The sequence below is a fragment of the Leucopleurus acutus genome, assembly GCF_964270905.1.
Source record: "Leucopleurus acutus genome assembly, chromosome: 17".
In the NCBI taxonomy this organism is placed as follows: Eukaryota; Metazoa; Chordata; class Mammalia; order Artiodactyla; family Delphinidae; genus Leucopleurus; species Leucopleurus acutus.
In genome coordinates, this window is record NC_139159.1 from 2,590,419 (window position 1) to 2,614,529 (window position 24,111).

The window sequence follows — 24,111 nt, forward strand, 5'->3', positions numbered from 1 at the left end:
AAGACCCGGCACAACCAAATAAATAAATAAATATTTAAAAAACCACAATTGATTATTTTCCTTGAATCTGTGTTCAACTGGCTTACAGGAATGCACGGATATACTCAGCCCCCAAAGTGATGTCAGCATCAGGAGGGTGGGGCCTCTATCTTACCGCTCACTAGAGGCAGGTGAATTTCCTGCTGGCGCAAGCAAAGGTTTCCTGATCTCAGAGGCATCTGCTGGTTTGCACGTGTATTTACCGAACCCCAGGCTGGGGCAGCTACCAACTGGCAAAAGTCCTGTCCACTTGGGGTGAAAAAATAAGCCAAGCAGACTAGCAGACCCCAGAGCATCAGAGCGACTCACAGGCTCAGCTGTGCACTCCCCACGCTGAGCTCCTTGGTGGGAGGGCACAGTGCTTCCCATGGGATGGCCACAAGCGTCTCTAGTAGCTCAAGAAAGACCACAGCAAAACTCTTATCAATTTTTATTTCCTACCATACACCAAATGTACAGCACTGAACACAGCTGGTTGCTTTGATGTAAGAAATATTAATTGTTTGAAGAAACAGTGTACAAACTACTTCAAATTAAAAAAATGCGTACATCATTGCCTTTCTGTTGTTTACAAAAGACCCAATTTACAGTATCGATCATTAACATAGTGGAAAGGAAAAAAAAATTCAGTGCACATTACAAAACAGATCAAGTACAAAGGAGGCAAATAAATACAAACATCTTTCACAGAAACATCCTGTTCAAACTACGCAAACACAAATCAATGAACTTGAAGTCACAGTAAATTATAATAATAAATACATAGGTCGGTAAGAGGTTTCTTTTAAATTAAATAAAATATATAACAAACTTGTTAAAATATTTAGCAAATTAAACTTTTGTCTTTGTAATAAGTGAACTCATCTGTGTGCATCTATCAAGGACTGTACAGCAAAATGTTTGCAAGTACATAACTTTAATAGAAAATTTTGTTTGGTGTCCCATTTATAATAGACAGCACACATGGTAGCTCTTTTTTTTTTTAAAGTTGATTTTTAAATACCCACCGTTCCTACCTAAGAACAGACATCTCATTTTCACTAGACTAAGAGTCAGGGTTCAAATGAACCCCAAACCGAAGATAAGCCCCACTTAATAGAGAACAATGACCAGTGGCATGGGGTGAAATCACCGTGGACGGTGCTGTAGTTTGTGCAGTAACAGTAATAACAGTGGAAAACATCAAGCCTGTGAGCGCCATCGCATTCAGTCTACACACCCAGGAGGCTAAGAAAAATAAACACTTCATTACAGCACAGAAATCAAGCCCATTTACACAGAGGCACGTTGCACACCCGGGGTGTGTGCACAGCAAAAAGGCAGTTTAGCTGGTTGTCTATACCTTTTTCTTAAAAAAAATAAATATAAAAAAACTTTTGAAACAATGCTTAACTACTTTACAATCCCTGAAATAGACATTGCCTTTACTATAGCAACTCCTAAACTCTGATCCACCCAGAAATGCGAGATTGGGGGCTCAATTTCGTGTCTGTGAGTGTGTCTGTCTGTGGGTTGCGAGTGCGTGTGCTTTGTAGCACTTGTTGTTCTGCAGAAAGACTTCTGTCAAATTGAAAGCTGTCTGGCTGCCTAAGGAGGCTGAGACAATGTCGCCAGCGTTTCAAGCAACGACTCAGATCTGGGTACCATTTTTGCATGTGTGATTATATTTTCCATTTCTTCCCAGTCAACCCAGTAAGATACATGCTATTTCAGGGGATATGGTATCTACACAGTTTTCCATTTGGATGCGTTTACATTTGCTAAGTACAAATCTACATCAATATCGTCCCATGTATATTGTGACAACGTGTGGCAGGAAAGCCTGGCTGGTCACATCAAGCCTTACTTCTCGTCTCAGGGTCAGAGCTGCCCACTGTCTGGTGTGACTTGAAAAACAAATGGACAAACCTGCATCACTAAAAAAGCTTGTTTCTTTAAACCATTTCAAATAAATAATTCATATGAATTGAAACCGTACAGCCAAGTCGAATACTTTGCTGATTGCTATGTTTAATTATTGCTAACAGATTTGGAACAGGCTGTTTTCCGGTCTACTGTGCTTCTGTGAGGGCGCACATCCCACGAGCGGGCGCCTTTTATCTTGCTGTCCCTCCTGCGCACCTTACCTAAGCCTGTCTATAAACACAAAGCCAGTGAAGGTGGGACGGGGGTTGGGGTAGAAGTGTGCAATAAAAGTCAAGCCGGACCACAGTGCAGTCCGTAGACAAGGATTTCCTTCATTCTTATCTGTCTTCTCCTTTAAACCCAGCAAGGTATGTGATTTGAGAAGAGCATTTCTATTTAAAGTCTATTGGAAAATAAATTAATAAACACACTTGTAAAAATATGGCAGACTTCAAAATGCAATTAAAAGATAAAAAAACTCTTTGATTAGAAATAAATAAAATATAAAAATGTCACGTTTATTTTACATATACTGTACAAAAAGAACCCAAAAGAGTGCAATGAAGAAATAAAAGGAAAGCATATGAAAATAAATAAGATCTAATATTTGACTGCATTGCTTTTCATCCAAAGAGTCTATCATAGTTTTTCTTTCCTTTTCACGTTAGCTGGGGGGGGAAAAATTAGTGCAATGTTGCAATTGTAGATGCAGTACGGCGCCTGCCTGCCTTAGCGGCCGGGGGCCCTCCAGACCCGTACACGCGGCTGCCGGTGGAGAGTCCGCGGCCCGTGGCGCTGTGCTCCTACACGTGGATGCCCTTCACCGCCTGCTTGATGCTCTCCAGCAGAGCCTTGCATTCCGGGGAATAGTCCCGCTCCAGATTGCTGTACATGTCTGTGAGCGTGTTGACGTACGCTTCAAAATTCTGCTCACTGATGGGCCCCTGAAGGAGGACAAAACACATGGCATCAGTCACGTGACCCAGGCTGCTGGGAAAAGGGGAGCAAGTCCACGGGGGGTACCGTGACTCTGGCATCAGGGAGGGACGCAGGAAGGCAGGCGGCTGCGCGCTCTTCACTCGGTTAATGGGGTGAGCGCGACTGCCCGTATTTTGGGGTCAGTTTGGAGCCACACCAGGTGGAGGTCTCGCTGCTGGGCTGGGCCCTTCCCAGCTGCACCCTCCTCCCGAGAGGGGCTCTCGGCCTCCCTCACGTGCACGTGCTCAGCATGGAGACCTCGTCTGCAGAAGGCGGGGGTGGGCCAGGCAGGAGGAGGGCTTTGCTCGTCCAGAAGCTTCCTCTGACAGCCCTGGGCCGGGGTTTCAGGGCTGTGAGGCTGGACAAGGTGTCACCAGCTGTCTGGTGGGAACTGTCCTCTTTCATCGTCAGACTCCTTTGTCCATTTCCGCCTTGAGGGTCCGAGCTAGGCTTTCCCCCTCTCTGTCTTTCCAGGTGGAATACGGGATTCACAGAGTCCGGTCTGTTCACCCCCTGCTCTTTGCTTGTGCGTGGGCACCTCCTGTCCCTAACGCGACGGCTCAAACAGAGCAGCCCCTCGCAGCGTGGAAACTGCACGAGTGGAAGGAACGAGTGGCTGGGGAACTGCCGCTCCACCACTTCTTGGGCCTGCATTTCCCAGCTTTTTGGAAACGTGCCTTACTTACTGCACGAGAGGCGTGGAAGAAGGGACTTGTACAAGGTCTCAGTGCAAAGGAATAAAGGGTATTACTGTGACTGCTGCTGCTGAAGAGCTCGGCTTTCTCAACGTGGAGCTGATTTCACTGTGCCCAGCCGAGCACTGACTCCACCAGCTGCCTGACGCGGCTCTCCGTTCCCTTGTCATTTCTGCCTTCGCCGTGTCACGAGTTTCTAGCTGGACGAGGACCCGGATGGCAGAGTGATAAAGGCCACCTCGCTTGTGCAGGCTTTGGAACCTCCATCAACTTACGTAAGGCTCAGAGTCTCCAATCCCTCCCCCATAAGACGGGAGACCAGTGCTCGAAATAAATTGTGAACTTTTAGTGGGACCTGCCCCCACATCACCGCGAGAGTGCCTTGTATGTAACTATACAAAGTACAACTTATCTTGCACGGTAACTGTGACTTTTATGGTGCCACTGAAGAAAAAACTATTACAGAATACAAATTTGAAGTATGAGAGAAATGTTAAGAAATAATATAACAAAACAAGAAATAATATAACAATAATATTCAATAATTACCTTAATACCGGCCATAAAGTAATCATTTATTTTCCTTTGGGTTCTTTTTTATTACATTATTGATTTTTTAAAAAAAATATTGTTTTCTTTTCTTATTGTCAGGAGACATATTTGGAATTGGTGAAGATGAGGGTTCTGTGCTGGGAAGTTGGACAAATTGCGAGATTTCTTGCTTTCAGGAAAACCAATCCTATTTCTTTATTAAATTGCTGCTTTTTCAAACCCTTCTGTATATAAAACTTGCAGCTTTAGAAACCTTGTTCTAAACATGCCCGTACTGAGGAAATGGAAAGCATTCAACAATGCAGCCCTCTTCCAAATGTTTATTATATTTATGAAAATGTAAAGGAAATCAATCTTCTATGAATTTTAAATAGTTGCAATGTCTCAAGCGTATGGTTAGGTTTTGGAAATAGGATTCCTTGCTCACTCTTGTGCTTTTTATTCTATATGAGGAGTACTTATATATATGAAGAACGTACTTAGGTAAAGACGCAGACGTAGAGAACGGACTTGAGGGCACGGGAAGGGGGAAGGGTAAGCTGGGATGAAGTGAGAGAGTGGCGTGGACATACATACACTACGAAATATAAAATAGCTAGCTAGTGGGAAGCAGCCGCACAGCACAGGGAGATCAGCTCGGTGCTTTGTGACCGCCTGGAGGGGTGGGATAGGGAGGGTGGGAGGGAGATGCAAGAGGGAGGGGATATAGGGACATATGTATACGTATAATTGATTCACTTTGTTATACAGCAGAAACTAACACACCATTGTAAAGCAATTATACTCCAATAAAGATGTTAAAAAAAAAAAAAGCAAGCATGGGTCTCAGATTGTGTGAGCCACGTTAGCAAGCTTCCCATTTGGAAACAAATGTTGAGAGCGGGAACTTTGGCCTCCAATTTTCATTTTACATCATAAACCTAGTTTCAGATAAACCCTCATCATCTGTGAATGGCTCCTGCGGTATCAGAAGCCCTTGGTCGTGACATAGGGTCAACGTAAATATCCATCACGTTCCCAGGGATGAAGTGTGGGTGGCCCGTCCCCTCGGAGCCGACTTTCCGCCCCAGCCCTGGGTGACGGCTCGCCAGCAAGGGGAGCCCTGGGACGGAGCCGCGCGGCCTCAGACTCACCATCTGCGGGAGTTGGATGTCAGCGAGGCTGGAGATGAGGGCTTGACTCAGGCCCGCCAGGTCCTTCAGCAGACTCTCGTTGCTCTGTTCTATCAGTTTGTTTTCCTCCTCTATCGTCTTTAAGTTGCTCTCCATAGACGTGATCTGAAATGGAAAGAACTTGGGAACGTGGGAAGCGGGGTTTGGAAGGGCGGGGCTTTAGCGGGGTCCGGCGCTGATCAGGCCTATGGACACCTGTCCTCAGAAAGCGGCAGCCCTGCCCGCCCCCCGCCCCCCCACCTTCGCTCTGAGGGCCGGAATCACAGCCCCAAGTGCGGCTCTTCAGCCCAGATTCTCCCACGGCTGCAGAGCCACACCTCCACGTGGCTGTAAGGCGGACTTCAAGGGCAAACCTTCACTATTCCCCAAACCCGCTCCCTACACAGCCCCCTCCTTCCCAGCTGGTGGCAACTTGATCGCTGCCCAGGCCTGGGAGGCGTCCCTGACAGCGCTTGGTCTCGCACTTCATGTCCACTGGGCTCCCCCGTCAGAGGGCCCAGGACGGAGATGGTGCCCACCTGCACTGCTGCTCCCCAGGTGCAGCCGCCGTGGTGACTGTGACCCCTTCTCAGGGGCGGCCCTGCACCCGGCTGGGCACCACCCAATCTCTTGCTGACCTGTCTTCACCCCACCTACCCACGCGGGTCTCTTCAAATGTCAGGCAGATCGTAGGTCAAATATGATCGTGTTTACCCTTGGCTCTAAACCCCGTAATGGTTCTGTGTTCATTCAGAAAAAAACCCAACGTCTTAAAAAGGGCCTGGGAAGCCCTGTGTGTCCCCGGGGCCTCACCTCCTATAACCCCCAGGTCACTGGCCTGTAGCCACACTCACTCTGCTATTTCTCAAAACGCTGGGCCTTCTCAAGGGTTAGGGGCTTGGCACTGGCTGTTCTACTGTTGGAAACACTCCTCCCCCTTCCTGTTTGGCTAATGGCCTCAGCTCCTCGAGTCCGGCCACATGTTTCCTTCTTCCTGCGGCTGAGCCCCGCTCTCCTCTCTGTATCGAACCCTGGCTGCTTCTCCCCATGCCCTGCCCTCGTGCGATGTAGTTTATCGCTTCTGATTTTTTTGTTATTGTTTACCTCCCCTTCTAGACTGTAAGCTCCACGAGGGCAAGGCCTTTGCTTTCTTCACTAATGTTCTCAAGACAAGTTCTCATGATTGCGAAAACCACGCATGACGCTCTCTTTGTAGCTTAGATTGCTATTAATGGAAGGTTATGACACTGGTCACGCAGAAACCTGCTTTTCAGATGGACTAAAAGCTTCTGTTTTAGGCCCCTGTGAGTGAAGACTTCTGAGAGTCAGTAACCTCAGTGGCCCAAACCCCACGTTTCAGGAAAGGAGAAAAGGGAGAAAGACACTTCAACTTAACTTTGTCTCATTCTTTTCCTTCTGATTTATTGCAATAGGTTATTATGAGTGTTTTTAAAAATCCTGGACTCGAGAGTTCCCTGGTGGTCCAGTGGTTAGGACTCGGTGCTCTCATTGCTGGGGCCCGAGTTCGATCTCTGGTCGGGGAGCTAAGATCCCACAAGCCTTGGGGCATGGCCAAAAAACAGACAAACAAAAAAAGACAAAAACCAAATCCTGGACTGAACTTTTAATTTCCTCGTGGGTAAATTTAATCAGGGGCTGGGGCAGACCCAGGAGAATGCAGAATTGAGAAACTGCTTGAGTTTTCAATAAAGAATGTCAGGAAAATCTGGGAAAAGATCCATTTCTATCAAAGACTGACTCATTCAGAGGTGTTCTAGAAAAATTAAATTAAAAAAGTTGCATTGCTTTACTTGAATTTCCAATAAAACTAAGGCCTCCTATATCTTCTCATGACGGTTTTTCTAAAGCACCACATACTCCAGAGGCTCTGCAGTTATAGGAAGATCGTCTTACTTGCTGATAAAGCCCTTGGTGCACCCAGGCTCACCCAGGTGAGCAGTTTGGCCTACAGCTGCCAAACCAGCGATCGTCCAGCGTGATCCATGTATTCTATTCAAGCCTTCACAAGGATTGTGTACAGGAGACACACTCTGTGTGTTCATTGCAGAAGATCCGTATGTTTTTCTTAAAATTTATTTTATTTATTTTTCACTGCGTTGGGTCTTTGTTGCTGCGTGCGGGCTTTCTCTAGTTGCAGCGAGCGGGGGCTACTCTTTGTTGCGGTGCGCGGGCTTCTCTTGTTGTGGAGCACGGGCTCTAGGCACACGGGCTCAGTAGTTGTGGCACGTGGGCTCAGTAGTTGTGGCGCACAGGCTCAGTAGTTGTGGCGCACAGGCTTAGTTGCTCCACGGCATGTGGGATCTTCCCGGACCAGGGCTCGAACCCGTGTCCCCTGCTTTGGCAGGAGGACTCTCAACCACTGCGCCACCAGGGAAGTCCGATAAGTTTTTTTTTTTTTTTTTTTTTTGCGGTACGCGGGCCTCTCACTGTTGTGGCCTCTCCCGTTGCGGAGCACAGGCTCCGGACGCGCAGGGTCAGCGGCCATGGCTCACGGGCCCAGCCGCTCCGCGGCATGTGGGATCTTCCCGGACCGGGGCACGAACCCGTGTCCCCTGCATCGGCAGGCGGACTCTCAACCACTGCGCCACCAGGGAAGCCCGATAAGTTTGTTTTTTATCGTAGGGTTTAATAGTTCAATGTGTTCCCTCCATTTAGGATTATGATTACCTAAAGATAACTCATTGCTCTCCTGCCTTCTCCTTTCCTCCATCCCTTCCCCCACTGCTTTTCCCTTCCTTCTTCCTTTTTTTTTTTTTACCTGCGTCTGGAGTTTCATCATATCTGCTTCAATTTTAAGGTTGGACTCATTGAGTTCCTTTATTTCTTCATCCAAATGCCTAATTTCTTCATCACTCTCTATACCTGTAAAAAGTCAGGCTCTTTTAGTTCAAACAGAAAATAAGAGACTGAGACAAATCTGAGCCCTTTTACACTGAGTTTGTGGTTTGCTAAGTGAAAATGAGACTTTAATTTATAACGTTGAATTTTTACCCATACTCAAGATTCTTAAAAAGTGGGTTCAAAGAGTTGCAGGATTTTCTTCCTTAGTAAGAAATGCCCCAGCGTTTAATGTAGGTCTGCTGTGTTCCAGGTCTGCTGCTGGACCCTGTGGGGCAGGTGTCATCACCCTTCCTTCCCCCCACAAAGGCCAGAGCTTCACAGAGGTTAAAGGAGGCCACGGTGACCCCCGACGGGGTCGCATCACCTGCCCCGGGGCCAAAGGAAGGGCAGAGCCTGCCTGAGCTCCAAAGCCCGGGCATTCTCTCTTGTGCGATGCTGCCAGGACAGGAAGACCTGGATGGTGCTAACGACCAAACGTATGGGGTCTTATGAGCCATTATTAGAGGCAGAGGGGGGTCCTGGCAGGTGGGCTCGAGCCCAGGGACACACAGCTCGGCTTCTCCCCGGACCAGAATCAGAAGCAAATGCCGCCCGGGGAGAGTGTGGCTTTGGAGTTTGAATGCTGCCTGGCTCCTGTTCCTGAACTTGCCTCACTTACTTCACGTCCTTGTGCTTCAGTAAAACGTTGTGAGAATTAACGCGATAAAACATAAAGTGCTGAACATACAACGGGTTCTCAATGCACGGGAGTTATTTTCCCATCATTCTTTTAGAGAAGGAATATGAATACATTTTAAAGATTTTAAAAAGCTGGGAAGAGGAGCTCGTGATCAGGATGCCAGAAGCAGGATTTAAGGTCATTTCAACAGTCCAGAATGATGACTCTAAACCAGGAGATGACAATTCAGCGGGATAAACGCGAATGCCAGCATTTAGATTTAGTGAGACCGATGCGTGAGCGGAGCCGACAATCTGTGCGAAACAGCTCTAGGCTCTGGTACCTTCCTGGGTCGCTGCTCTGGAGCATGGTTCGTCACCTACTGAAGGTGGACCTCACATGCCCCACAGCCCAGCAACGCCATTCCTAGGCACACACCTGAGACAAACCTACAGCAGCAGGATGTGTAAGGTGCACGTGGTATGTTCTTCACGGAAGCACAACCTGGAAACAAGCCACCCTTTTTAAGAGTCACACATGGATTTAAAAGATGGAGTGATGCTTTCAGAGAAATAAAGTAACAACAGGTCACAGTCCCCGGCTTGGTTCTCCCCATGTGCTAAAGACGCCATCAGATAAAATCCCCAAAGTAAAGTAATTGTTTTGCCTTTGTTTCCCAGATGCGTCAGGATGGTCTTCGAAGGAAACAACACACGCCTGAGATAATGCTGGTGAGAACTCAAGAAAAGTACTCAAGAATCAGAGGGACACAGGGGGATCCAATATAGACCTCAGCTCAGCCACTGTGTACATTAACTGTGGTTGGGGGTTGACACTAGGAAGGCATGTAGAGAAATAGAGATAGAGATGCTAAATTAAACCATGTGGATTCTCCACAAAAATACCATTCTGAGGGTAGAGCAGAATGTAAGGATTCAAACATAGGTGCCCCAAACTTGAAATTTGATAGAGGGCTTATACCAGGAGCACACACACACACACACACACACACACACACACAAACGTGCAGGCTCATACAAAAAACTATCATTTTCAGGACTGAAGCACAAAAGTTCAGCCAGTGCACCCTAATTCATCAAAAGTCTCATTGCTTGGTTTTCTCTGCTGGAGACCCTTATTAAAAAGTAAGGTAAACCTAAGACATGGACACCACTAAATTAATTAAATCAGCTTGATTTTTAAAACAATTAGCATCTGCAACACCACATTTACACGTTTGTTTTATCACAGCAATTAAAATTCCAACTGAAAAATCAGTAGAGTTGGGGTGGGTTCTGCACGACTCCAAAGTCTGAGACATTTTTCTGAGAACCAGAAGACAGAATTTTCCCTGAACTCTGTGGACCTGAGCATAAACGAGAGCAGAAAGGCATTTTGTCTAGTAGCAAAAGAACATTACATACCTGTTTGTCATGCTGTGTTTATATTCCTTTTTACGTATTAAAAAAAAAATTGTCCTGCTCTAGACTGATCTTTCAACCTACAAGTTTCTGGAAAAATAACACACCAGTCAACACGCACATCTGAAGGCGGCTAATTCCGAATTTGACTCTCTTTTCTTGTGACCTAAGTCATCTTCTCATGATACCACTTGTGTTCACAAGCCCGAGTATTCCCAGGAAACTCTATTCTTCAAGCACCCTTTGTCACATGTCGCCATGCTCTGCTAACTGCCCTAATCACATCACCTGTGAATCTGACCCCCATGGGTGACAGCTGCAGCATGTTCCCCTCTCTCATCATCCCTATGAAAAATCAAATATGGAAAATTTACCCCCATAACATAATACTGCCAAACATTTTAAATTGATACCTGAAAAAGAAGGTTTGTACCTTCTTTTTTTCTCCAAGATGGCTAAAGTATTCCTTATTTGTATCTTTTATTTAAGTTTCGGATTTCACTTAAATCTCCACACATTTTGAAATAGCTCACCGAGCTCCACTCTCTGTGCTGTATGTCACTGGAGGCCACTAGAGGTCACACAAGGTCACTAGGCTATTCTCTGAAAACATCACACAGTATACAGATATACCTATTTCAGCATTTTAACACTGTCATCAGGAACTCTAGCCCCCATGACCTAATACATTCCAGCAAACAAGCCCCCTTCCTCACCTACAGGTGACCAACGAGTTCACACCAGGACTCTGGCCTGTCCTTTGAAATAGCTCTTGGTCCCTATGATGAAAGTGATGGAACTCTGATATATCAGAGCCATTTCCAAACCAACTAGTCACCCCCATGTCACTTGCAATGAAGAAAAAAAAAAAAGTAAGGAAAAAAACCCAAGAGATTGTTCTTTAGAGAAAGTTATAGTTTAGTTCAAATTTGAGGAAAGCTTCCTTCTTGCCTAGTCAAATAGCACTTCCCTCACGGAGGATGGTTTAGACACAGGACCCGCCGGAGACCAGGGTCCAGACCTCGGGGGTGGCCGCCCCGCCCTGCCCTCTTACCTCCAGATGCTTTGACCTTGATGGTCATTAGTTCCTCAGAGACCTTGCCCTTCTTGATGGCTTGTGCGTTGAGAGGACATCCAGATAAGCTGTGAAAAGAGAAATCATACCGATATGTGAAACACATATTACTTCTTACAAAAATTCAAATTTTGTACTCACTACTTCCTCTTTAAGTCTTTGCCTGCCTACTCATTACATTACAATCTGCAGTCTCTGTGCAGAAAGTAACAATATCTATTAAAACAAAAGCAAAAGGCCCTCAAATAAAGTGTTTTGTGTTTTTTTCTCAAATCAAAATACAAATAGCTACTGTTGATAATTATCACTGAATTAATTTTGTTCGAATGTTACTACTTTGCATTCATGTAAGGGCCTTTTTTTAGTAGTGGTTACTTTATTCACTGTAAATGTAAAACTGTATGTATACATTTTGCATAAGATTTGTTCCAGATTAGTCAAAAATGCCATGAATAATAAATCTAGTTCTTCCTGTCTTTATACACACTGTCATTTGATCTTTACAGAATGACTCAAATTGATACAAGCCCAAAATAATATCCCTCCCCCCCCCGCTTCGTGGCAAATCCAGTTTGGGTAGGGGAAAGTTTCGAATTTATTCTTTAACTTGTAAACATCATTTTTCATTAAAGAATCTCTACCTGAAAGGAACAGAAAAGGCAGGGCTGTAGGTGTATTTAGGCAGCCTCACTGCCCAGGCAGTGCGCTGCCCGGCAGGCTCTTTATACGCTTTTCCTGGAGATCCACACCCTTCACACCTGCGTCCTTCCTATAATGTCATCTGTTTTGTTTAAATTACACCAAAATGATAATGACAACATTGAACGATACTTGTTTCCTGTAGCACATGATGAGATGATTTTGTTGCTCTATGCAGCCATTAATTCTTTTGTCATTTGGTTATATTTTTGGAGACACCATTTTTAAATAGAATTAAAAATGATAATTAGCCATTGAAAATATTTTTTCCCAGAGAAATTTGTTTACAGTTCATGCATGAAACAATCATTTTCCATCCAAAGATTGGAGCACTTGGCAGAGTGAAAGGAGAATATTTCTGAAACAAAGCCCTTAATAAATGTTTGCAGAATGAATATTTTTTTTAAGAATTTAAAATTGTTCTATATTAAGATTTTATGAAATAAAACAATAATAGATATGTAATACTACATATAAAAAGAAGGCTCTGTGGGTTGCCAAGATTTGATAAATTATGAAATATTTTACACAGGAAAAGAAAATAATGGAAAAGCACAAACTGAACTTTGAACCTGACTTTTCTATTTTGGAAACTGCTCACTAAAAAGAGTGGCCTTTATAAGCTACATTATCTTTTTTTTTTCCTGGAAGGTTTGTACAAGTCTGTCTTGTCTTCTGTCACATATTGTGTTCTGACAAATGGTTACAAACAGGAGTAATGGTTGGCTGGTAAACTGGATTTTAAAAGTCACCTGTGGGAGGTTTGTAACAAGATGGATGTTAATACCTCCCAAGAACTTCTGTCTCTCCCGTCAAGGGTCTGCACTGTTTAGACAACACAGGGTGAGCGTCCAGGGGGGACAGCCGTGTGGAATGCTGGTGAAACTCCACAACCATGTGCGTTAGAACCGAGTACAGTTAAGTGATGGGAGGGAGGCTTTGGTCTAAAAAATGCCACTGGATGTTTCGTACCTCCCAATGTGGTTATATCTTCCAGGATATAAAACAAATCCTACATTTAAGAAAACTGGGGCAAGAAAATATTTTTAATGTCCCTTTTCCTTTTGAGGATGCCACATCCTCCACAAGGCTCGGTCTTGCCGCTCAGGAAAACAGGGAGGTTGGCTGGGCGTCGCCTTTGGGGTTCAGGCTCCGAATCGTAAGGCAGGAGAAACATGCTTTATATGGCCTGGACCAAATTCACAATTCTATGAAGGAAGGGAAAGGCAATTTTTTTTTTTTAAGATTTTTAAAAAATTGTTTTTTAAAATTTATTCATTTATATATATTTTTTTGGCTGCATTGGGTCTTTGTTGCTGCACGCAGGCTTTCTCTAGTTGCAGTGAGTGGGGGCTACTCTTCGTTGCGGTGCGCAGGCTTCTCATTGCGGTGGCTTCTCCTGTTGCGGAGCACGAGCTCTAGGCACGGGGGCTTCAATAACTGTGGCTCACGGGCTCAGTAGTTGTGGCTCGCAGGCTCTACAGTGCAGGCTCAGTAGTTGTGGCGCATGGGCTTTGTTGCTCCGCGGCATGTGGGATCTTCCCGGACCAGGGCTCGAACCCGTGTCCCCTGCATTGGCAGGTGGAGTCTTAACCACTGCGCCACCAGGGAATCCGCAGGGGAGGGCAATTTAAAACTATATCTTCATCTGCCCTGTTACAGTAAAACGGCAGGTGACAAATCTGTGTGGTGGACATCATTGTTTATAATATGTTAGTAAACCTCAATAAAATTACAGTTATGGTGTGGCACTAAATAAGTTCTATTAGTCACAGGACTTCTGGTTTTAAAGCTGCAGACATCCATAATGATGTGCATTTAATATAGTATCATTTGTCTTCTCAGTTGCTATTCTTTCAAAGTGGAAGTCTGTAACATGAAGTCTTAAAGAAAGGTTTTAAAGTAATTAGTATGTAAACAAAATGCTGATGTAATGCACAGGTAATTGTTCTCAGCCATCCTCTAAGGTAAGTTTTGTAATTATTCCCATTTTGCTGAATCTTAAATGGGAAAAGTTACAGAACCTGCTTTAGAGGACGGCTGAGGAAAGTCTGCACGAGTGCCTCGTGGTCGGGAGGATCCAGGAAACACCAGGGATGGGCTGGTACCCAGCTCGGGAGAGGGGCTCTGGGGCCCCGATGCTGTGAGCTGTGCAGGAGGGGGCAATCCCTGAACTTCCCTGTGCTCTGATTGTTCTGTCAGCTGAGGGTCACCGCAGTCCCTGTAGCTTACAGGGTTTGTAAGGGTTTAAAGGGATAAGCCACGTGAGGAACTTAGAACAGGCTGTCTGCTGGGACAGAGCAGCCTGGAATAGCAGTTGGCCCTTGGCAGTGACGGGAAAGAGAACAGAACAAGTCAGGACGTCAGGGTCGAGAACAGGACAGATAAAGGTGTATCGTAGGTCAGTACGTGTGATTCCAGCATGTCATTCCTACTTTAATGAATTATTGCATAGCTACACATATATTAATATAATTGTACAAAAGGGAAAGGAAATGGTCTGTGCTGAACACTTACTATGTACCAGGCAATAAGCCAGGTATTTTATTATCTTATTTGTTTAAATCCTACACATAGTAAAGAAAAGCATTCCACCCCGAAGAGAAAACCCCAGGTTAAATTTGGGCTCTTAAATCCTTTGAGTAGCAAGAGTGAAAAACCGTGAAATCTGAATTATTCATTTGTCTAAATTCTTAACTGTTTTTCTTCTCCTAGAAAATAATATCTCTGCATTAATACTGCAGCCCATAGTTTTGAACTCATAATTTCCTTTTCTTATTATGAAATAAATAGTATGTACACAGATACATACAACGTGTATTTGCAGTTGAAAGAATACCCTTGAGGGGCATACCTTGAATTTACCTTCAAACACAGAACGCGCTTTGAAGGTTCACCTGCCCCGTAGCAACAGCTGTCCCCTGTCCCGCAGAGACAGCCAGTAACTCCAACTGCAGATGAAAGATCACCTAGTTTTTTAAAATGTGATTTTGCTACACGTTTTTTCACTCTGTGGGACAGAATCCCACCACACGTAGCCCTCAGCACTCTGTCCCACTCAACACCTGCTCCAAGTCCGCCCGCGGGGCCTTTGCATCCACACGGATCCGAGGCCCTGCAGGTGGAGCCACTCCCGTGCCCTGCGCTGTAGGGGCCAAGGTGGCGGGCAGGCGGTCCCCAGCCTGGCGCCGGGAAGCCGACCTCCTGGCACACGTCCGTCTCCATCTCTGGGTGCAGGAGAGCCTCTGGGACTGAGCCTGGACGCCTGGCGGCTGGATAGCAGGGCACCCTCACCAGCTCCCTTACATCTGAGGCATCAGCTTCCTGACATGGTTCTACCAATTCCTCTTCCACTTACAGCTCTGAGGGTCCCTGCAGCTCTACATCCTCACCAGGCCTGGCGTCATCACGTAAAACCACTCCAGGATTTTTCAAGAGAAATCTGTGTTCTAACTGAGGGATGCACTCACCACAATCCAGCATTAATATTTCATTATCGATGTCGACATGGATATGACAGGGTCCATGGTGAGAAAACACAGCTGCTGTGCAGCTACGAGGCTCACGTGACATGTGACTGTCCTTCCTGGACGGGAAACGATGGTACAGACCCAGAAGAAAACAACGTGCACTGTTGTGAACGTGATCAGGCATCTGAGAACCATCAAAAAATAAACCACCTAAAGAGATCAGGTTTCCTCCATAAGCAGGTGTAGCTCTTGGAAAACTTCATCTCCTGACACCGTCGGTGTGCACCTCGAAACCGGAACCAGCTTTGCTCTGCGGGCATCCTGCCCATAAGCAGAGCTTCAGGACTCGCGAAGTTTTGTTAGATCCTAAATCTGTATCGTGCGCCACAGCCCCACGACCAGAGATGTGTGCAGTGAACCTTCTAGCCCCGCTCCTTAGTTTGTATTTTGGCCGTGCCGCTTGGCCTGTGGGATCTTAGTTCCCTGACCAGGGATCGAAACTGCACCCTTGGCAGTGAAAGCGTGGAGTCCTAAGCGCTGGACCGCCAGGGAATTCCTCTAGCTCCTCTCCTTGATGGAGAATGTGGACAAAAGCCTGGTTTAAGATCAGTGCTCCTGACAAAGAGCCTGGTTGACATACGTGCCGCTCGATGATGAAGGAGCTGAGTCCTTGTGAAGCTAGAAAGAGTTTTCTAAATCTCTCGTGTCCTCCGTGTACTTAGTAATCGCTGTGTCCTTTTCTTTCTGGCCGCTGGGGATGACTCACAGCTTCCCAGCTGCAACATAACTACCATTTGGTCTGAAATGGAGCCAGCTGGTGAGCAGAAGGGCATGACATAAACATGTAAAGTGAACGTTCACGATCACACGACAGAAGTGAGGAGCTATCACCACTTAGAACTGAAGTGAACCACTGACAGAACCATTAAAAAAAGCAGCACAAGCAATATTTTAGAATAAAAAACCCACAAGCACGGTTTCACAAGTGGTGGAAAATCATGCAGTGAATTTCAGAAATAGAGAAAATAACATTTTCCATCCTTCAAACTGGTCCAATATCTAACTGGCAAGACTCATTACTTGGACATCTAAGGTGCTACGATTAATGACCTTGAGGGGGTCGCTCCCACCCCCCGGACAGTCCAGGTGACAAACAATCACAGCAACCACACATTAAGAAGCAAAGCGGGGCTTCCCTGGTGGCGCAGTGGTTGGGAGTCCGCCTGCCGATGCAGGGGACGCGGGTTCGTGCCCTGGTCCAGGAGGATCCCACATGCCGCGGAGCGGCTGGGCCCGTGAGCCATGGCCGCTGAGCCTGCGCGTCCGGAGCCTGTGCCCCACAAGGGGAGAGGCCACAACAGTGAGAGGCCCACGTACCGCCAAAAAAAAAAAAAAAAAAAAGAAGGAAAGCTTACCTCCTGTGGGTGACAAACACGTTGTTCACGTGGCCCAGCCCATTGCAGCCGGGCAGCGGGCAGTGGGGAAGTTCCTGTTTGTTCAGCTTCCAGGAGAGGGGGGCCCCATTGAGAGGGTTCTCCTTCTGTCTCTTGGCGGCCAGGGGACAGCCAGAAGCCGTGCGGTGGGATGTGTATTTACCTGATATGTGACCTTGGCCGTCACACCCGATCACAGGGCATCTGGAGAGACACAGACAGTCGTTAGCAGCTGGGAGAGACGAGATAAGCCAGGTGAAGCAGTGAGGCGAGCGAACGAGGAGGTGGTGGTGAGAGCGGACCACACAGGGGGCAAGTGGGGAAACGACAGCGTCACCAGATGTCTTCCAACCAGGGAGACAGCAGTGCTGGCAGCAGGGATGGCCCTCAGGCTCCCAGCTAAGCAACCGTCATGCATTATCTCACGTGAGCCTCACTGCTCACCTGGTGGGCAGAGACGCTGTTACCCCACTTCAGAGGGGCGGAGAATGACTTCTAGAGCTCAGGGGACTTGCCACCAGTTTAGAAGGAGTGGAGTCAAGTGTGTGGCCACACTTCTCAGCTCCAGAAACAGCCAGGGAAGCCCTTGGTTACGGGTTACGTTGCCTCCAAACAAAGACCAAGGGTCTAACGTGTCAACTGGCTCTCCCTCATCACAGAGTCCCTGGCTCAGAGAACGGGAGTTCTGATTTCCAAATGTCTAAATATTGCACGTTGTCGAGCAAGCCTCTGTACATTTCTGCACCTGTATCTGCATCTGTCACCCAAGACCTGAAGCATGTTTCTCAGAGGAGGGAGTTCGCTTTAGATAAAATTGCGCCTTAAGTTTCAGGGGAGCCCGCAGCCATGTGTGTCACACTAGGGCATGTCCACGAGGCTGCTTTCCTTTAAAACCGCTGGGCAAGGACCAAGTCCTGTTTCCTTTGCACCATCGGAGACCCGTGTGAGCACCACTGGGGAGGGCGAGGTGCTCTGCAGCCTCCGAGCTCCCATGCTGCTCCCAGGGCCTCGTGCTGAACAAGACACGCAGTTGCCTCCCAACCGAAGTCCCCCCGTTTGTCCCACAAGTGGCCTCTGCCCTGATGCCGCCGCCTCAGCTGTCACACTTACTTGAGTTCAGGGTCTTCTTTTTCTTCCTTCGTAGGGGTCACCTTGACACCACCTTTCCTGGCACGAGGGCAGCCGGACAGGCTGAAATACGGACCCAACAAAGAACAAGACGGAAGCATGTGATCTCACGGGCGCGGCTGCCACCGCTCTGATTTCCATCTCGGGCATGGGGTCAGTCTTACCTTCGGTGGGAGGCATAGTTTCCGGTCACGTGCCCCGAACCGTCACAGCCTGGAGTGGGACACCTGGAAGACACGAGAGCGGAGCTGGGGCCGCGTAGGAGTGGTAGGGGGTCACGGCAAATCACAGAGACAAGCAGTCAAACAGAATGAGCTGATCTGTGGGACTCTCTGCTTGTACAGAACTGCTTTTTGGCTAAGAATCCTTTTTTAAAAAAATAAATTTATTTTTAATTTATTTATTTTTGACTGTGTTGGGTCTTTGTTGCTGTGCGTGGGCTTTCTCTAGTTGTGGTGAGCGGGGTCTACTCTTCGCTGCAGTGCGCGGGCTTCTCATTGCAGTGGCTTCTCTTGTTGCGGAGCACGGGCTCTAGGTGCACGGGCTTCAGTAGTTGCGGCACGTGGGCTCAGTAGTTGTGGCTCGCAGGCTCTAGTGGGCAGGCTCAGTAGTTGTGGCACACGGGCTTAGTTGCTCCGCGGCATGTAGGATCATCCTGGACCAGGGCTCGAACCCATGTCCCCTGCATTGGCAGGCAGATTCTTAACCACTGTGCCACCAGAGAAGCCCTAAGAATCCATTTTTAAAGGAAATATTAAGATGTGTTAACTACTGTCCAATGCTTGGAAGACACCGTATTCATTGTTACCCTCCATTCTTTTTTTCCTTCTTTTTATGCCTTATATTTTTAATTGAAGTGTAGTTGATTTCCAATGTTGTGTTAGTTTCAGGTGTATAGCAGAGTGATTCAGTTATATACATATATATACATACATATATATATATATATATAATAAAATTTTTCCGATTCTTTTCCCTTATGGGTTATTACAAGTCTCGAGTATAGTTCCCTGTGCTACACAATAGGTCCCTGTTGTTAAACCTTCTTTTGGAAGGAATCTGAAATTCAACCCACAACTTACTGCTGGGCTTCTGTCTACATCATGCAAAGTTCTTATCTTTTGCTTAAGAAAAAAGAGTTTCCAAATTGTTTCTGTGTGTAATTTATTTCCTTTGATTTGCTCCAACACCATGATAATCCCTTACATTCAGATGGACAACAGTGGTGGATGGGACAACCGACACCTGGTGGATTAATGCACCTGCCAAAGAACCTAGGACATTTGCACCTGATCTGTTCTGCCTCAGGGTCCACCTTAAGAAGTCTTGTGGAAACTCTACCAATAACTCTGACTGACAGTCAACCGTTAAATTTGGAGTCGGGGAGTGAAGGTGGAAGGAGATTCCAATTTTACTTAGAATGCTAATTAGGAACAGGGTTTAAAATACACTTGAATGCAAAAATATACAGAGATTCTCACTCTTTTGTTGCCTTAAAAAATGCCAGATACTAATACAAATGTAGAGGTGGGCTTCCCTGGTGGCACAGTGGTTAAGAGTCTGCCTGCCAATGCAGGGGACATGGGTTCGATCCCTGGTCTGGGAAAATCCCACATGCCGTGGGGCAACTAAGTCCGTGTGCCACAACTACTGAGCCTGTGCTCTAGAGCCCGTGAGCCACAACTACTGAGGTGGCGAGCCACAACTACTGAGGCGGCGAGCCACAACTACTGAGTCTGCACTCTAGAGCCCATAAGCCACAACTACTGAGCCCGCACGCCACAACTACTGAAGGCTGCGCGCCTAGAGCCCGTGCTCTGCAATGAGAGGCCACCGCAATGAGAAGCCCACGCACCGCAACGAAGAGTAGCCCCCGCTCGCCGCAACTAGAGAAAGCTCACACGCAGCAACAAAGACCCAACACAGCCAAAAGTAAAAAAGTATAAATAAAATAAATAAATAAATTTATAAAAAAATAAAATGCAGAGGCTGTCATAAAATGTTTGCTTTCCTGAAAGTTCTTGTAGACAAGGTCACTGTTATTATTTCACTTGTATGCCCACCCGGGTTCAGATTTCTACTCAAACAAAAGTTTGAGAAAGATAATAATCCAAAGAAGAATGTGAACATTATTCCTTTTCTTAAACTTTAACCCACTGAACTTTCACAGAAATTCTTCTGTATTCAATCTTGAGGCGGAACATAGGGAGTGAATGCTTTTCTCGAAGGAAATATGCAATCTGCATATGTCTCCTCGAGCTAACCAGAGAACCCTGCAATGATTCTCTAATCAAACATTTAAAGATTTAATACATATTCTATACTGTAAGAAAGGCTCAGATGCTATTAATATTTTTAGTAAAATAGTGGTTTACTAGCACATTGCAATTCTGGAAAAGTCTATGCCAAAAAAACCTCGTTTTGAAATTCTCCCTGAATATCCAAACAAGAGGTCAATGAAATGTCCCCTTTTCTTTCTGTACAGAAAAAACCACAAAGATGTTACTTATTAGGTGACTGTATAAAGCAGGTAAGTACTGAACATTGCTATAGAACCACTCAATCTACATGTTTCCAATGTATTATCAACATTTTCTTCTAGAAATAATGTTTAGAGAAAATACTTAGGAGAATTGATAGCTATTTTTAAGATACGGCAATATAGAAGTTCAGAGCAATTGAGTAAGACTGAGTGAGTATGCCTAGCCCTTCTCTCCTTTCAATCTGCTAGTAAGTCTCCACTTCACATCCTGCCATTTCAATCTAGAAAAATGGTAGCCAAGAAAACGATTCCTAGAACCTACACTGACACAATCAATTGTACACTCACTTTGCATATTTTAGAGTTGTCTTTACTATTCATGGTACTAAAATTCTGAATTTTTATACCTGTTTAATATCACATCTTGTTTCATAAACTTTTTCCAGATAATTTTTAGATAAATTTTAAACAAGTTAAAAAATGGAAATACTAGCAAAATATTAAGAAGATATATTCTCTGAAATTTTACCTGTAATTTAGACACCAAGTGTTAATTCTACTATTTACACAAATATTATTTTATCACTAGACTTAGTAACACTGATTTTTCCTAAAATATTATGTGCAAATGCATTTTTCTAATTTTGATTAATGTTATTCTTCATCTTTTCTAAATGTATGCCTTATATTTTTAAAGGGTAAATAGTGGATTGTAACTTTTTATTAGTCTACAAGTATTATAACAACACATGAAAATAACAAGTGAGAAGTTTGGGATAAAAGAAGATCATAGTAGGAAAAATCAATCAACGGAAGTTAATATACGTGTGACTTTGAGATCCTGTAGACAAGGTGAAAATGAGCCAGAATTGTATGTCGCCCCCAAAAGTGAAAGGCTGTCGTATGATTCAAAATGCCCACAAGGTAAAGCACTGTGCAGTTTTCCTAAAGTCAGATGATGAAAATGCTGGCCGTACCCTCCTAGGTCTGATTAGTATACACGTTCTGAAGGTAACAGAGAAAAGGTGTCGTAGGTGTTCAACATCATTGCTTTTAACATTTTTTTTTTTTTTCTGTATGTGGGCCTCTCACTGTTGTGGCCTCTCCCGTTGCGGAGCACAGGCTCCAGACGCGCAGGCTCAGCGGCCACGGCTCACGGGCCCAGCCGCTCCACGGCACGTGGGATCCTCCGGGACCGGGGCAAGAACCCACGTTCCCCGCATCGGCAGGCGGACTCCCAACCGCTGTGCCACCAGGGAAGGCCAACATCATTGCCTTTAAAAACACTGTAAAATACAAACCCTCCAAGTCCAGCTAATTAACTAAATTCCAGCGATTTGGTTTTAGCTGTTTGAGCTTTTGGTGAGAGAGCTCGTGGTCGTAATTTACTTAGGTGCCATCTGCCCCTGGTTAGGGCCACCCTGGCCGGACACTTACTTGAGTTCCTGAGAGTTGGCCGCCATGAGGGATTTCAGAGTCTTATCTGCCAAAGGACATCCAGAAACACTGAAGAGAGAGGAGAAAGCAAAAACAGAGACACACGCGCTGACACACGCAGGCCCAACTTGGGGGCAGCCTGAGCTGGTGAACACATGTTCAATCCACCGACGGGGTTTGGGAAAAAGTCTGAACCCGGCTTTGCTGCTCTAGTGAGTCCGGGCTTTGGGCACCTTGACTACTTGTCACAGACTCTGGTTTGCTATTTACCAAACCAGGGGCTTTAGCCCAGCGAGACCCCCGGCTCCAGTGATGACTGACCCAGAGAACCCGCCCTCTGCATCCCGAGGGATGGTGCTCAGAAGTTAAGGCCCTGCCCAGAGGGACAGCGAATCCCATGGGTGACACGGGTGGGAGGAAGGGCCGAGCACAGCCTCTGCACTACTGTCCCTCCAACCCTTTACTGAACCCTCCCACAGCGTAAAAGGTCAGTTCAGGTCACTGCTGTCCTCCCTGGGTTTCACTTGAGTCCTAAAGCTAGACAAGACCCGAGCCTGACATGAACTCTAACTTCTGGGCTGTAGCCTGGATCACAGGATCAGAAAACCGTTATTGACCAGAGAAGTACACTTTCTTTACAATATCAGTAAAAAGACTGAAGACTTAGCTTTATTTCTGAAAAACGAAACGAACCCAAACCCCAACTAACTCAGTCTCCAACTCCCGATCAAGATAATATCTTTCTAGAGAGGGTGAGGGTGAGTCCTTACGGAGGACAGATGTGGAACGCCTAAGTGAGAGTGTGGGGAGCTACCTGCGATGAGATGCATAGTTGCCTGTGACGTGCCCGCTCCCGTCGCATCCTGGCGTTGGACAGCTGGGTCAATAAAAACATAGAATCAGGGTCAGGTGCCTTCACGGATGCACTTGCTCTGACTGGGTATGAGGTAGCTTCTCTTTTCAAGACCAGTTAACACATATGGGACGTGAAGAAGCTAATGAACTAAAGATGTAGATTATATAAGGACCAGCAGACGAGACAAGAGGGAACTGCCATGATCCTGAGTTATTAGTTTCCAGGATCACATCAGCTCTCTGATTCAGACGATGGAGGACAGTGATACTAAAATACGTGTCCTGGTAATGGATGTGAGTCAATCAACAGTCAGTGGTGTTCTATTTCTTTGAAAATATGAGTTATAAAACATAAATATTAAAAACCCATGCTTCACCATGATAGCAGCTCTTAGGTACCAATTATATCACAGATTTCAGAAAGAAATTTTTGTGACTTTTTTTAAAGAAAAAGATAACATAGTAACTTCATAAGCATGTTAGGAAACACCTGAAAAAGAAGATCTTTGAAAATACTACATATGGCTAAAATGTAAACTGACATTTTAGATGGGACAGTTGCTGATAGTACAGAAATAGTTACGAAGTTTAGTTAATAAAGCCTGTGATCAGTTTCATCCGAAGTTTTGAACCCAGCAAAGACGATGAGGAATTAACCACCTGAGAAGTAGGCTCTCCGGGCTGCCTGCCCAAGACCGGAGTCTGTCCCGGGCACTTCATTTGTCTCAGAAGCCGGTCACATTCTGCGCATCTTACGTGTGTTTTAAAAATGATGCAAGTGGATAGTTATCCTGAGCAGTTTTGCTGCCAGAGTTAACAGATTCCTTGGTTTCGGAGCCCTTTATTTCCCTCTGACGCTGCTTGAAAGTTGCTGGTGTGAGGTAAGCAGATTGACCCCAGCCCACTCGGTGGTCTTTGTGTCAATAATCAGGGACGTCAGCTACGTCACTCGTGCCTTCTGATGTTTTCGGCACCCTGCCTAACGTGAAGGCTCACCCACGCGTGGAACGCAGACTCTGCCTCTTTAAAGGGGCATTTGGGGATAGATTGACGACATCCAAGATTTCTGAAACGTCACCTTCTCAGTATTTTTTTTTCCCTGTGAGCTACTTTCCAATCATTCTCAGGTACTCTAAAGAAACTGTAAGAGTTAGAACGTCTTCATCTCTCAGAGAGATGCTTGATTTCCGGAGCTTGATCCGAGCTGAACCAGCCATGCAACACCAGAAAGGAAAATGCGGAAGCTACAAATATACGTAAACAAGTAAAGA

The 24,111-nt window shown here is 45.8% G+C and overlaps 1 protein-coding gene across 3 annotated transcripts in view; it reads right to left on the bottom strand.

The window, feature by feature from the left end:
- Positions 1–2,747: 2,747 nt before the first annotated feature.
- ST18 (ST18 C2H2C-type zinc finger transcription factor) overlaps positions 2,748–24,111 on the bottom strand; it is a gene marked incomplete at both ends in the record, with an annotated part of 90,653 nt that continues 69,289 nt past the window's right edge. For all 3 annotated transcript variants that reach the window (XM_082858523.1, XM_082858522.1, XM_082858521.1), the window contains 9 exons: positions 2,748–2,888; positions 5,303–5,446; positions 8,100–8,203; positions 11,316–11,404; positions 16,921–17,142; positions 18,049–18,129; positions 18,231–18,293; positions 21,986–22,054; positions 22,800–22,862. In XM_082858523.1, coding sequence (XP_082714649.1) covers positions 2,748–2,888; positions 5,303–5,446; positions 8,100–8,203; positions 11,316–11,404; positions 16,921–17,142; positions 18,049–18,129; positions 18,231–18,293; positions 21,986–22,054; positions 22,800–22,862 — 976 coding nt within the window. The remainder of the gene's footprint in view (positions 2,889–5,302; positions 5,447–8,099; positions 8,204–11,315; positions 11,405–16,920; positions 17,143–18,048; positions 18,130–18,230; positions 18,294–21,985; positions 22,055–22,799; positions 22,863–24,111) is intronic.